Source organism: Macrotis lagotis, chromosome 1 (assembly GCF_037893015.1).
Source record: "Macrotis lagotis isolate mMagLag1 chromosome 1, bilby.v1.9.chrom.fasta, whole genome shotgun sequence".
Lineage (NCBI taxonomy): Eukaryota > Metazoa > Chordata > Mammalia > Peramelemorphia > Peramelidae > Macrotis > Macrotis lagotis.
In genome coordinates, this window is record NC_133658.1 from 373,939,101 (window position 1) to 373,953,425 (window position 14,325).

Below are 14,325 nucleotides of genomic sequence, written 5' to 3' on the forward strand. Positions count from 1 at the left end.
TATAATCAAGATACAGTCTCTGCTTTCTGGAATCTGTTTGATTCACTCATTCATTCATTCAATAAATATTAAGTATCTGTTATGTTCAAGGCAATTTGTTAAACTCTAAGAAAGATATAAAGTTTAGATAACCCATGATCCTTGCCTTTTAGGAATTTACAAATAATTGTTATACAACAATACACGAAAAATGAACTGGGGAATTATGTAGCAATTTGCTTTGTGAGATATAAGGAAAAAGGCAGCGTATTACAGGCATTGGGAATAGTATAAGCAATGATATTAAAGCAGAAAGTTATATGATATATTTAGGAAACAAAGTATAGATTGTTTTGATAGAGTATAGAGCAACTAGAAGGAAGTAATAAAAGTTAAGAATAAAGCTCAGGTCTTTCTATCTACAGATCTGCCCTTTTTGACAAAAATTCCATACATTGTTGAACAAAAATTCTTGAAATCTTCTACCAGGTTCCTGGTCTTTATCTGGGTCCCAATCTTTATTGAGTTCCCTATCTTTGTCTCCATTCCATTTTCTCTTTTAAACTAAATCTTTCAAAAATTACTATTCTGAGACCTGTCAGGACTTTTGCTTATATTAGTTTTAATTAGGTTAATCCCTCTGACCTTTTTTAAAAATTTTGTTTATGTTTTTGCTTTTTAAATCTCCCTAGGTGAGTTGACCCAGATTGCTTAGTTCTCAAAGACAACCTAGAAATAGCAGTTACAGAAACAATTGTTTCTTATAGATAGATGTTCACCCTACCCAAACTCTCTATAATTTTGCATATTGCTTTGTAAACTAAAAAAAAAAATCTAATCACATTTAGTTTATTCTCATTAAAAACTTAGTCCAGGGGCGGCTAGGTGGTGCAGTGGATAGGGCACTGGCCTTGGAGTCAGGAGTACCTGAGTTCAAATTCAGCCTCAGACACTTAATAATTGCCTAGCTATGTGGCCTTGGGCAAGCCACTTAACCCCATTGCCTTGCAAAAAATTAAAAAAATAAATAAAATAAATAAAAATAAAAACTTAGTCCATTTCTTTGGACTCTCAGTTCAACTGAGATGCATCTTGAGATGCATCAGTTAAAATTGTACATAGTATTTCAAGTATTGACATATATGTGTAGTATTATGAATTTTGTTTTATTTCTAAAGTCTTTCTGTTCATGGAATCATTATATAAATGTTAGCTTTCATCATTATGGTTTTTGTTTACTGGGGTGATTTTCTTTGTGTCCCTGTTTGTGTCCTTGTGTCCATATGTCCTTGGAAATTTTTATGAATAAGACTGTATTGCAAAATGCCAAAAGTCTTAGGCACAAGGAGAATCAAAGTGGTGAGCAATGTTGTCTGTCAAAAAAGTTTTAACATCTGAATCCCTAAGCTATTTTTCCAAGTATGCCTGAGTGAGAGGTTTGGAGCCCTGGTAATTTATAGTGAATCCAAGAAACTTAACCAGCTTTGAAACCACTGAACTTGAGTTTATCAGCTTATAAACTTTGTTTGGATTATTTTTCTCCAAATTAATTCATTATTTCATGCATTAGTCAATCAATAAACATTTCTTAAGAAGCCATTATGTCCCAGATGCTGTCCTAAATTCTGGAAGTACTATGATGAAACTTACTTGTCAAGCTGCTGCCCACTTGTGCAGATGTTGAGTCTCTCAACATTTTATTCCATCATTTGGACATGAGTACCTGGAAAGTCTATAGACATTTGCAAAGTTGGAATTTCACTCTTATTGGCTTTATTATCTCTTAAAATCATCACTGCATTTGACCCATGGTGGATTTCTATATTTCTAAACATGCTTGCATACTTAAAGTTCTAGTACATATAATTCCAAACTACTACCACACAAACACTCTGATAGTCTCGTGATGAACAAAAGAGACTGTATATGAAAAGAATTAACATCAATCCTTCATTTATCATAAACATCCCTAAGCTATCACCACAGAAGTTATCACTAAACTGCAAAAACTTCAGAGTGTGACATTTATGATTGGTATCCAGGGGCAGCCACTCAATAGAGATCATTTCTCAGGGCATCAAATACAACACATGTAGAAGACAAAAAATTAGTCAAGCACTGAAGGCCACTGAGTATTCTTTATGTAAGGGCACAAATGGGCAAATGTTCAAGTAACAGAATCATTATGAAGCAGCCATCATTTTTCAAAGGTAGACATTTAATTAAAGACTCAGACAGACAGATTAATTATCTTGTTTATTAAATTAATGCAATAGCTTTCTTGATGCAGTGCAGCTGTTTGGTGGCTAAGTCAAACTTCAGGTTATCAAAAAGATAACTCATATTTTTCCCCAAATGGAAAAAGTAATTGTCCTTGATGTTTTCTACTTCAGCTTGTCTCAAATCCCTGAGGCTGGATTCTTAATACATACTCAATGGTCTGCTGCTTAAACAGTACTTGTGCCTCCCCAATGTGGAGTCCTCAATGTTCAACAGCAGACAGCTGGTTAATGGGAGCTTTGCCAAGATTTTTTTTTAAATTTATCCATTGGGAAACATTTTTACCACCCTACAAGTATTCCCCTGGGCCTTTCAACATCACATAGAGTCATCACACAGGTTTATTTGATGGTTTTGAGCATTTAAAGGCAAAAAAAAAATTAATTCCAGAGTGGGGTTTGTATCTTCTGTTTACTTATATTCTGAATTTCTTTTATCTTTGCTTTCTTTGAGATCCTTTGACCACTTACGGAGCTAGATGACAATGCACTGAGGTGCTATAAGGAAACATAAAAAATGGAACTTGTATCAGAAAACTGTCTGAAATTTAGCAAGTAGAATCTTAACCCCTCTGCTAGAAAGAAACTTCAATTTCCCTTGAAAGATATCTCCCACAGTCAATGCATATAAAATTAGAAATTGTTGACCTTTAGAAATGGATCTATCATTTTGTGAGCATAAAATAGTTTTTAGCTGTAATGATGTCATATATTGTACAGGCATCAAAAGCAATTAGAAGATTTGCTTGCATGTAGATTGATAAGTGGGTTATGAGCATATAGTAATCATAAATTATTGGATAATCATAAATAATTGGATACTGACCCATCAGCAGATAGTCATCAGAATGTGAGAGTCCTAATATAGCACGTATACAGTACTTTTTTCCTTATATCTTCCCATCACAATTTTCTGTCTGCTCCTTTGATAGTAGTTTCCCCAAAGATTAGACCTCAAAGTTGTCTCAGTTTTCTCCCACACTGAGGAATAATGCACCTTTCAACCTCTGCATCCCATTCTGGAATGAATAGAATCAACCCCATCTGGATGCTAGTTCCCTTTCCTTCAGGCCTATATACACTGGCTTTTTTTCCTGATGTTTGTCATTCTCTGGTTGAACATTATTATAATATAATATGTTGCTACACAGAATCCCCAGGCAGAGCATACTTCTCACTGTCCACAGCAGAGTGTGAGGGAGTAAGTAGAGTCAAATCCATTTGTAAATCCATGGGTTGGCTGATGTAGCCTTGCCATCACAAGATGACCATTATAAGAGGGAATTCTGAATGAGTCCATTATAGATTAAGGATCAGTCTATCTATTGTTAGTTCACTGAGTTCATTGACAAAGTTCTTGGTATCTTATACAATGGGGATAATTGAAATTGTTTTATCTCTTGCACATAATTCCTATTTAGGAAATGCAGGAAAATTTGTACGAATCAAGGGAAATGAATATGACCAGAAAGGACAATGATCAATGTCGGAGAGGATGTGGGAAATCTGGGACATTAATGCATTGTTGGTGGATCCATAAGCTCATCCAAACTTTGTGGAGAGCAATTTGGAATTATGCTCAAAGGACAATAAAAATGTGCATACCCTTTGATCCAACAATACCACTACTAGGTCTATACCCTGAAGAGATTATGAAAAAGGGTAAAAATCCCTTGTGTACAAAAATATTCATAGCAGATCTGTTTGTGGTGGCAAAGAATTGGAAATTGAGTGAAAATCTATCAATTGGGGAATGGCTGAACAAATTGTGGTATATGTATACCATGAAACAACTATTGTCTTATTAGAAACCAGGAGGGATGGTAATTCAGAGAAGCCTGGAAGGTTTACATGAACTGATGCTGAGCAAGATAAGCAGAACCAGAACACTGTACACCCTAACAGCATAACATGGGGTTGATGATCAATCTTAATGGACTTGCCCATTTCGTCAGTGCAACAATCAGGGACATTTTTAGGGTATTTGTGATGGAGAATACCATCTGTATCCAAAGAAAGAATTGTGGAGTTTAAATGAAGACCAAAGACTATTGCCTTTAATTTTTTTAAAAAAAGGTATCTTATTATGTAATTTTGCTATCTCTGATATTTTATTTTTCCTTAAGGATATGATTTCTGTCTCAACACATTCAATTTTGTTCAATGTACAGCATGGAAACAATGTAAAGACTATCATACTGCCTTCTTTGGGGGTAGGGGAAGCATGAGAGATTGGGGAAAAAAATTGTAAAATTAAAAAAAAAGAAAAAAATTTTTACAAAGAATGGGGGGGGGGGGGAGTGACTAGGTGGCACCAGCCCTGGAGTCAGGAGTACCTGAGTTCAAATTTGACCTCAGACACTTCATAATTACCTAGCTGTGTGGCCTTGGGCAATCCACTTAAACCCATTGCCTTGCAAAAAAAAAAAAAGAATCAGGGGAAATGTTGCTGGTCTTCCATGTTGCTGGTTATATGATCTAGAAACCCCTAACCAAAACCATCCTTCTCCCCTCTAGAAATAAAAAAAAAAATCCTGTGAAAATAGCTGACATGTCACTTCAGAAAGGAATCATATAGGTCTATATTGTGATCAGTACATTGTGGTCTTCAACTAACATTAAATAGTCAAAAAAAAATGTTTTCCAAAACTATCATTTCTTTATTAAACTTGTCACAGGAATTTCATTCTTTCTGATTCAAGGATTATCAAGGAAGAATTGTTTTGCTTACTTCGTTTTACTCCACCAGGGTAACATTTTTGATGATCAATCCCACATTATTCTTATTACTTAAAAGTTAATTTATTCTCTGAAATGCTTAAACTTAAATGGAATTTAGTCATATGACAACATTCCATTGACTCTGGTTCTTTTTACAGGGGGTTACGATGGAAGTGATGTGGAGTTTTCGTGGTTGAGGGGCAATGACTCTGTCCGAGGCCTTGAAAATTTACGACTGGCTCAATATACTGTGCAGCGATATTTCACCTTAGTCACTAAATCCCAACAGGAAACAGGTAAATGAGGAAGATGAAGTTCAATAAAAGCAAAAATAACTGAAATGAGGAGGGATGGTAGAGGTTGGATAGGACTATTGAACTTAGATGTATCTTCAATTCTCCTTTTTTACTTTTTTCACTGCCCTCCTACATAGAAAAGTCTCCTGAGAAAAAGGGAATTTGGCCTGTCCCTGTCCATTTAAAACACAGAAGTGAAATAACTCTCTAAGGAACAGAAGACATTTCTAGGCCAATTCTGAGGCAAAGTGACATTTATCCAAAGTCATTTTCTAATAGTCAGTGAAACCCTGGGGCTCTCACATGCATAAAATTCACCTTGAAATCACTTTGTTGAAATGATATTTCTTCTGTGTTTTACTGGAGGTTCTCTTCCACAACAAAAATTAATACTGCATTGATAGGTGAGGAAGATATTGGAAATTCACATCAGCAGTGTTATTTCCACAATTGAAAAGAAGAAATTGTTTGTTTCACAGTGTTTCAATAATTAGATACTCTAGTAGCCTCAGGTTTGTCAATAATCTTTCCTTAAATATGCACATGATTTTTCAAGCACAAAATAGGAATATGGTATTTATTTTCCCCTCAGTAGCCTATGTAACATCAAGGATACTTACTACCATCAATATTTATGAACTTAAAAATATTTACTTTCTTGGAATGGGAACTATAGTAGGTTGGGCAAAGAACATTTTTCAGTCTAGGAGTCATTCATATTATGTAGTTTTTTAAAGTTTCAATATAAGCCAAGATTGTTTCATTTTAAATATCACAAATAATTATTGGTAGCCATAATAAAAATCAGAATTATGCATTAAAGTCACCAAAGAAACTAGATTTCATAGAGAGTTGTGCAAGTTAAATATTCCTTAAAATTCACTTCCAAGTCAGGTGAAAGAATACAAATATCAAGAGATAGGGTGGTATAATAGAACTGACTTGGAATCAGTAGACCTAGGTTCATAATGTAAGTCTATCATTCTCTACAAGACCAGAGGTTGAGTCCTGGCCTCAATTTCCTTATCAGTAAAAAAGAGAACATCAGTGCTCTCTAAGGTCACTTAATTCAATTAACAGATTTTATTTTCCATAAAAAAGAGCTTCTTTGGGGCAGCTAAGTGGTGCAGTGGATAGAGCACTAGCCCTGGAGTCAGGAGCACCTGAGTTCAAATCTAACCTCAGACACTTAATAATGACCTAGCTGTGTGGCCTTGGGCAAGCCACTTAACCCCATTGCCTAGCAAAAACTGAAAGAAAAAAAAAAGAGCTTCTTTGTCTTCCTTGGTTTCTCTAGTGTTCTAGATACTTGATCCAAGTTTAAATTCTCAGGCTTAAATTTTTGCAAACAAAGCCTCCTGGCTGTCCTCTGGACCACACCTTTCTCTGCCACTATCTCACCACAAATTAAATCTTTCCAATTCCTCCAGTAAAAAACTGTCTCTCCATGTGGTTTATTGACAGTCACTATTTCTGGCTTCCTTCTACTCACCATCATTTGAAGAAAAACTGTAAAGGTTATTTAAGTGGAATGTACGTATTTGCTTAGCCTAAACCCATCTATTATAATATATAGGTAGATATTTTCTAAATAAACATTATTCAGCATCCTTTTATTCAAAATTATCCAAATTTCATGAATATAATACACCAATTTTTCAAAAAGATGACCCAGAGTTAATATTTGTTCTTTCTAAATCACCAAAGAGACAAGCCTAGAAACAGTTAATGGTACAGTGGTACAGAGAGTTGGTTTTGGATTCATAATACTTATTGTATGATCCTGAACTAATCACTTCTGTCTGCCTCAGTTTCCTTATTTATAAAATGGGGATAATGGCAACTACTTCAAGATTGTTGTGAGGACAAAATTTATAAAACACCTTATAAACCTTAAAGCCCTATATAATTTCTAATTATAATTAAAGACAAAGAAATATTAAATTATGGTAATTATAATCTTAGTACTAATTATATTTTGCTATGCCATCTTCTTTTGGAAATTGGCTATCAATTATGCCATATATAATAAATTTCTACTGACCTATTTGGTTAGCCAAAATACTGTTTTTCCCAACCATATCAAAGAATTTAACGAATTTGTTGTAAAATGCAATTTCATGTAATGTATTTCACCCAGTATATAACTCAATCTATTTCTAAGTGAGTCAATATTTTTTTTATATCCCTTGTTTTCTATATTTTAGGAAATTACACCCGACTGGTCTTGCAATTTGAACTTAGGAGAAATGTTCTGTACTTTATTTTGGAAACCTATGTTCCTTCTACTTTTTTAGTCATCTTATCCTGGGTTTCCTTCTGGATTTCCCTTGATTCAGTACCTGCAAGAACTTGTATTGGTAAGTTTCTATTGTGAAAATGATGTTTCAAGGATATTCCAACTAACTAGTCAACATTAACATTGCCAATATCCTTTCCATTATTATTACATTGGTCTCATGAGGTGGTTCCCTCATAGATTTGACTCATAGGATAGTATTGTCTATTTGCAATAGTGAAACCCTAAATGAGGAGGAAAATATTAGATTTTCTGTAAATTGGTATTTTGTGTTCTAAATTCTCCCTCTGCCCTCCAAGGTAAAAAAGACTAATTTTTTTTAAATTAATTTTTTCAATTAAAGAAAATTCACTTCTCTCCCTCCTACCTTCCTTTACCCCACCACTGTGAAAGAACAAAACCCTTTTATAAACTTATATAATCAAGCAAAACAAATTCTAACATTGGTCATATCGCATCCCACCCCCCAAAATGTATATCTCAATTTGCAATCTGAGACTGTTACTTCTCTATAAGAAAGCAGATAGAATGTTTCAAGAGAGAATTTATTTATAAAACAAGTGATGCAACTTTGTATGACATGAATTGATTTTAACCCTCTTTCATTTATTCCTGGATTTTTTTTTTTCAGAAAAGAACTCAACTCTATACGGAAAGAGAAAAAAAGTCTTAAGTCTTTTTCCCTTGTCATGACAATATTTTTCCTCTTTCATTTCTCAGGTGTCACCACTGTATTGTCAATGACAACACTAATGATTGGTTCCCGTACATCTTTGCCTAACACCAACTGTTTTATAAAGGCCATTGATGTATACCTTGGGATCTGCTTTAGCTTTGTTTTTGGGGCCCTGTTGGAATATGCAATTGCCCATTACAGTTCCTTACAGAAGCTGGCAGCCAAAGATAGGGTAAGAATTTTGAGTTTAACAATCAATGCCTCACAGGTATTATGTGTGGTTTTTTTGTGTGTGTGTGTGTGTGTGTGTGTGTGTGTGTGTGTGTGTGTGTGATCTAAACCTTTTGAAACCCGAAAGTTTACAGCTTAGTGCATTCCACATTAAATTTAAGGTAGCAAAAAAGCAATATCCAAGCCATGGCAAGTCAATAAGCATTTATTAAGCAATCTCTCCCAAATACTGTGCTAAATACTGGGAATACAAAAAAAAAAGTGAAAACAGTCTTTACACCCAAGGAACTAACAAAGTGGTCCTAGGTCTAGGCTTACACTGGCAAAACATCACAGTTGATTCCTGAGATTATATCCAAATGGGGAAAATGGTGAACTAGAGTCAACAAACACAATGATTTTCACCCTTGCTTGGTTGCTAACATGGGTGATTTCATAAATAGCCATCAATCAAACAATATTTATTGAGCACCTACTATGAGGCAGACAATGCCAGGCTAAATGTTAGAGATGCAAAAAAGGAGCAAAAAAATAGTCACTTCCTCATGCATTTTACAATCTAATAAGGGAGACTACAGCAAATATGCAGATTAAATAGGAAATAATTAACAAGGGAACTCATTATCCAATAATAAAGAAGAGGTACAGGGTTAGGATTGGATCCAGAGGGAACTTTACTATAGAAAAAAGGCACATTCTTTTTAACTTAGAGTCTTAGAATGTTGCCTAGAGCATTGAGAGATTCAGTGACTTGCCCAGGGTCACATAGTATATATTTGCCAGAGCAGGCACTTGAATCCACATTTTCATGACTGTTATGTGAGCTGTAAATCTACTACACTGTAGTACCTAACAAAGATGATTCAAAATATGAAAGACAAAGAATACTGATTTGATTACTTTTGCTGCCTTGTGAAACCTAGAAAAGATATCTATTGATTCTCTAAGTTTGTATTTTGATGCTCACATCATATGAAACTTGCAAATTCATGTTTATTTTTAATCTTGGTAAATTGTTACTGATATCAATCATTTGAAAGATAACCTCCTAGGGCAGCTAGGTAATACAGTGGATAGAGCACTGACCCTGGAGTCAGGAGGACCTGAATTCAAACCTGACTTCAGACACTTAATAATTGCCTTCTTGTGTGAATTTGGGCATGTTACTTAATCCTATTGCCTTAAATAAATAAATAAATAAATGAACAAACAAACAAATAAATAAATAAAAGATAACCTCCTGACTAACTGCCCTCCTATCCTTGGCCTAAGAAAGGAATTACTTATTACAAGTCAAAAGTCATTAACGTGGCTTACTTCCTTTCAATCTTTTAACCTTCCTAATTAATTACCTTATTGTCTTTAATGGAGGTAAAATTATCATTCCCAATTTTTTATGCCAGCAAACTGGAGATAAATTACTATGTAACAAATAATGCATAGCACCCCAAAATCTGTATTTTAGGATATATTTCTTAGCACTAGATGCCACTTTATTTACTAAACTTGTACTTAAGTACTATCCCTCAGCATTTATGACCTTTAAGTTTTTTCTTATTTAATTATACACATTTATTTTTTGGACTTGAGTATTTATAAGCTAACTGCTTTCTCTAAAAACTAGGGGACTTCTAAGGAAGTAGAAGAAGTCAATATTACTAACATCATCAACAGCTCCATCTCCAGTTTCAAGAGAAAGATCAGCTTTGCCAGTATTGAAATCTCCAGTGATAATGTCAACTACAGTGATCTGACGATGAAAACCAGTGACAAGTTCAAATTTGTTTTCAGGGATAAAATGGGTAGAATTGTTGATTACTTCACAATTCAAAACCCTAGTAATGTAGACCGTTACTCCAAACTATTATTTCCTTTGGTTTTCATGTTAGTCAATGTATTTTACTGGGCATATTATATGTATTTTTGAGAATCCAATGCCTTGAACATTTTTGTCACAGGTAATGATGTAATTGATATTTTAGGCCTATTATGGACAATAATTCTATGGTGCTACAAGTGTAACCAAGATAAAACATTTGAGTAGTCATCCTTAAAAAGTGGCCCTGATATTTATTCTAGTATGCCATGACCTTTCTGGTATTATCTAAGATCTTGCAATGAGAACACCAACTTATTTCTCTACTTTTCTTTTGAAGGATATCTTTACAGTACCCTGAAACTCCAGAGGTAATAGTTATCTATTTTATAGACTACCTTTAACTCTTCTATACCACTGATTTTTTTATAATAATAGCTAAGATTTATAGAGTGCTTAGTATATACAGACACTGGGCTAAGCATTTTATAAATATTATATCATTTGATCCTCACAACTCTGAGTGATAGGTGCTATTATTATCCATGTTTTACATATAAGGAAATTGAGGTGAATAGAAGTTAAATGAGTTGCCCAAAGAAACATAGCTTGTAAATATCTAAGGCCAAATTTGAAATCGGGTCTTCTTGCCTCCAAGATCTGATGTTCTAGCCAATGTACCATCTAGCTAACTACTTAGAGCTTTAAGGTTTGCCAAAGGCTTTTCTCCCCCATATACACATTTGTATTTAAAATGATCCAGGTGAGAGAGGTTTCTTTTTGGAGAATCATGTAATTTGCTAATATTCTAGAGTTCATTGTTATTTATATAGAACACATTCTCAACTTATGGCAAACAATGCACTATACTTTGTAACTGTATAGACAGCCCATCCCAGAATTACTGTGACAATTCAAAGTTAAAATAATTTTTCTAACACATTTTCCATTAACAAGAGCAAAACAAGTTTCTCACATGTTTCAATTGTTCCTTCCATTCAAATTTCACATATAAGTGAAGAAAAATGTTTCACATATTAAGATTTCTTTGACTCTAGCTGTATAGGCGTAATACAGTGAATCTTCCAAAATGGAGTGACACTTGGGTCCATATTCCCAAAACACATCATACAAGGATCTCATCATTTATCAAAAGGCAAATATAGCATACATATCTCACTCCAAAAGAAAGCAACTATCTCCTTTTCAAAATATGTGATAAACATGGAAATAGTTCTTATATTCCAGAAATCACAAGAGACTATTTAGTAAAAAGATACAGGGTCAGTTTCTAGCTACAATTATTGGCATATTGATAAATGGAAAGTTGATTGTTGTCCTTCATTCTGGAAGAGGATCAAAATGACATCACTATTTTAGAGTCAAGTTATAATACATCCAACTTTGGCTGATCAGATTAATCCAAACTCAGATCAGGCATAAATAGTTCAGGAGACCATTTGATGTGGATTGTACATCTCTTTTAGATGACATTTCTTTTGAGAAAGTGAAAAGGGTACCATTGTTACAAACCACATCTTCTACACACTAAGTTGTCTCCTTAAATACAATACTTTCTTCCAGTTGAAAAAGAACATGGAATTTGAAATCAAAAAACCTATGTGTTATATTTATTTTGGGTTTTATTTTTATTCTTTAAGTTTTATGTCTTTGGGGGTTTTTTTAATACCACAGTCACTTTCCAAAATATACCTCCTCCCTTCATGGTATTCTTTTAATAAAGATAACATAATCATATTTGATAGTATATTCCACATACAGCATTCCACAATCAAAGTTTCCTACCTCTCTACCTCAAGGAGGAAAGTGTATTTCATCACCTGTTCTCCAAAACCAGAAACTATCATTGCAATTAATCTGAATTCATTGACCTTTGGGGATTGTTTTCATTTATGTAATTGAATTCACATATATTTCTTTGATTTTGTTACTTTAACCTACATAAATTCATATAAGTCTTTCCATATTTCTCTGAAAATCTTTGTTAGTTCTTCTGATACAATAATATTCTATAACATTTTTATGTAACAATTTGTTCTGCCATTCTCTAATTAATAGTACCCACTTTGTTTCTAAATTTTTGCTAAAATAAAAAATGCTATTACAAACCACTGGCGTGTTTGTTTGTTTGTTTTTTTCTGATTCCTTGCACAATGATTGGTATTGGGTCTAGGCCTGAGTTCCATTGTTGCCCAGTAAAGCCCCTTGATTATCCTTTCTTCCTAAGGACATAAACTCTAACTCCCAAAGAAACTCCAAACAATGCATAATCTCACCTTGGTGAACCCCCAAACAAAACAAATCCTCCAAGGAGACCCCAACAGCCCCCGGCTCCTATAGAAACTATACTACCTTGCCTCCTATCTCTAATATCCTTATCAAAAAACTTGCTCTCCCCATACTGGCTGCTGGAGTCCACTTGGACCCAGCCTGCTGGCCATTCCTTTCTTCAATAAACAGCTTTGTGTTCACTTCCTTTTTACTGAGGGCTAAGCTTTTGACCTTTTCATTTGGTTCCAAAATCCAGGAAAGGAGTAACAGGGAATCCTGAAGTCTCCCGATCAGATAAATTAGCTAACTCTCTGATCTTGCCTAAGGGAATCCTCGCAACCCTCTCTATTACCAATGAACTATTGTTATTCAAGGATGATTTACCAATCCTCCCTCTCACCTAGGCCACTTCAGAAGATGAGGCTAATTTGAGAGGTAAGAACTCCTTCCTGGGCACCCCCTTCCACCATTCCAGGACACCCAAGGTGCTCCTTTCCAAAATCCTAGCTAGGTAGAGAATTGCCTCAAAATAAAGAAACAGAACTGGTATGCCACTTTCTCTGTTTAAACTGAACTAAATAACTCAGCAGGTGGGGACACCTCCTGTGTAGGGTCTTAGTTACAACCACTGGGCTACGGATTTTTACCTCTTCTAGTACCACCCATCTTCATGGGGATCTTAAATTCCAAAAATACTTCACTCTTCCCTGGGATGTGCCTACAAAAATCTGAAACAAATAGATCCCCAATTCAAATCAAAATAGCCACCGCATGGCCTCAGTATAAATTGGATAATGAGGAGGCATGGCCACCTGAGGGAACATAAAATTACTATTACCATCACAGACCTAAACAACCTGTGTCAGAGGCAAGGCAAATGGAATGTGATTCCATTTGTTCAGCTGTTTTTTGAAATAAGATGGCACCCCTCCCAATGTGAATCCATCTCCACTACCCAAATTCTTCTTCTCCATCAACCAGAACTTCCCCAAATGGCCCCTTCAGTCCCACTTTGCTTTTCCCCTCCTTATGCTCCTTCTCAACCTGATTCCACCTCAGGTCTTTCACCGAGTGTGGCCACATCTATTCTTCCTCCTACTGGCTCAGATAATTTACCTTCTTCAACTACCACAGCTTCTCCCCTCTCTTTCACCTCTTCAAGCTCACTTCACCCAAGTCCCATCCTTCCTCTTCATGAAGCAGCTGGTCCCGAGGGCAAATCTGTCTGGGTCCATGTCCCTTTCTCTTTTGCTGACCTCAGTCAGAATGAAAAACACCTTGGTTGCTATTCTATTGATCCCTCTCAATTTTCTAAAGGATTTCATTATTTTGCTGTATCCCATGACTGGACCTGGAGAGATCTTTATATGACTGTTGTTGAGAAGGAAAGGGTCTGGAAAGCAGCACAGGACCATACAGATATGTTAAATAGACAGAATCCCTCAAACAGTCTCGTAGGGATTACTGCCAACCCTCAGGTGGACCCTAAATGGGACTACCAGCATTCTCAAGATTTATATGCTAGGGATTGTGTGATTGTTTACCTGATGACTGGCTTGCAAACTGCAACTCAAAACTGTCAACTTTGATAAAGTTGAGGAGGTTTCACAGGGCCCCAATGAAAATCCCACAGTATTCCTTAACAGACTTAAAGAGGTTACTTCCAAAAATACTAATGTGAATCCTGAATCTCCTGAAGGAATTATTTTCCTAAATATCTACTTGATTTCTCAGTC

The 14,325-nt window shown here is 35.1% G+C and overlaps 1 protein-coding gene across 2 annotated transcripts in view; it reads left to right on the forward strand.

Annotated features, from left to right (window-relative positions):
- The window catches only part of GABRP (gamma-aminobutyric acid type A receptor subunit pi), a 43,811-nt gene extending 31,371 nt beyond the window's left edge, over window positions 1-12,440 (forward strand). For both annotated transcript variants that reach the window (XM_074212428.1, XM_074212427.1), the window contains 4 exons: window positions 5,138-5,275; window positions 7,483-7,635; window positions 8,295-8,482; window positions 10,106-12,440. In XM_074212428.1, coding sequence (XP_074068529.1) covers window positions 5,138-5,275; window positions 7,483-7,635; window positions 8,295-8,482; window positions 10,106-10,408 — 782 coding nt within the window. In that variant the 3' untranslated portion in view covers window positions 10,409-12,440. The remainder of the gene's footprint in view (window positions 1-5,137; window positions 5,276-7,482; window positions 7,636-8,294; window positions 8,483-10,105) is intronic.
- Window positions 12,441-14,325: the final 1,885 nt, after the last annotated feature.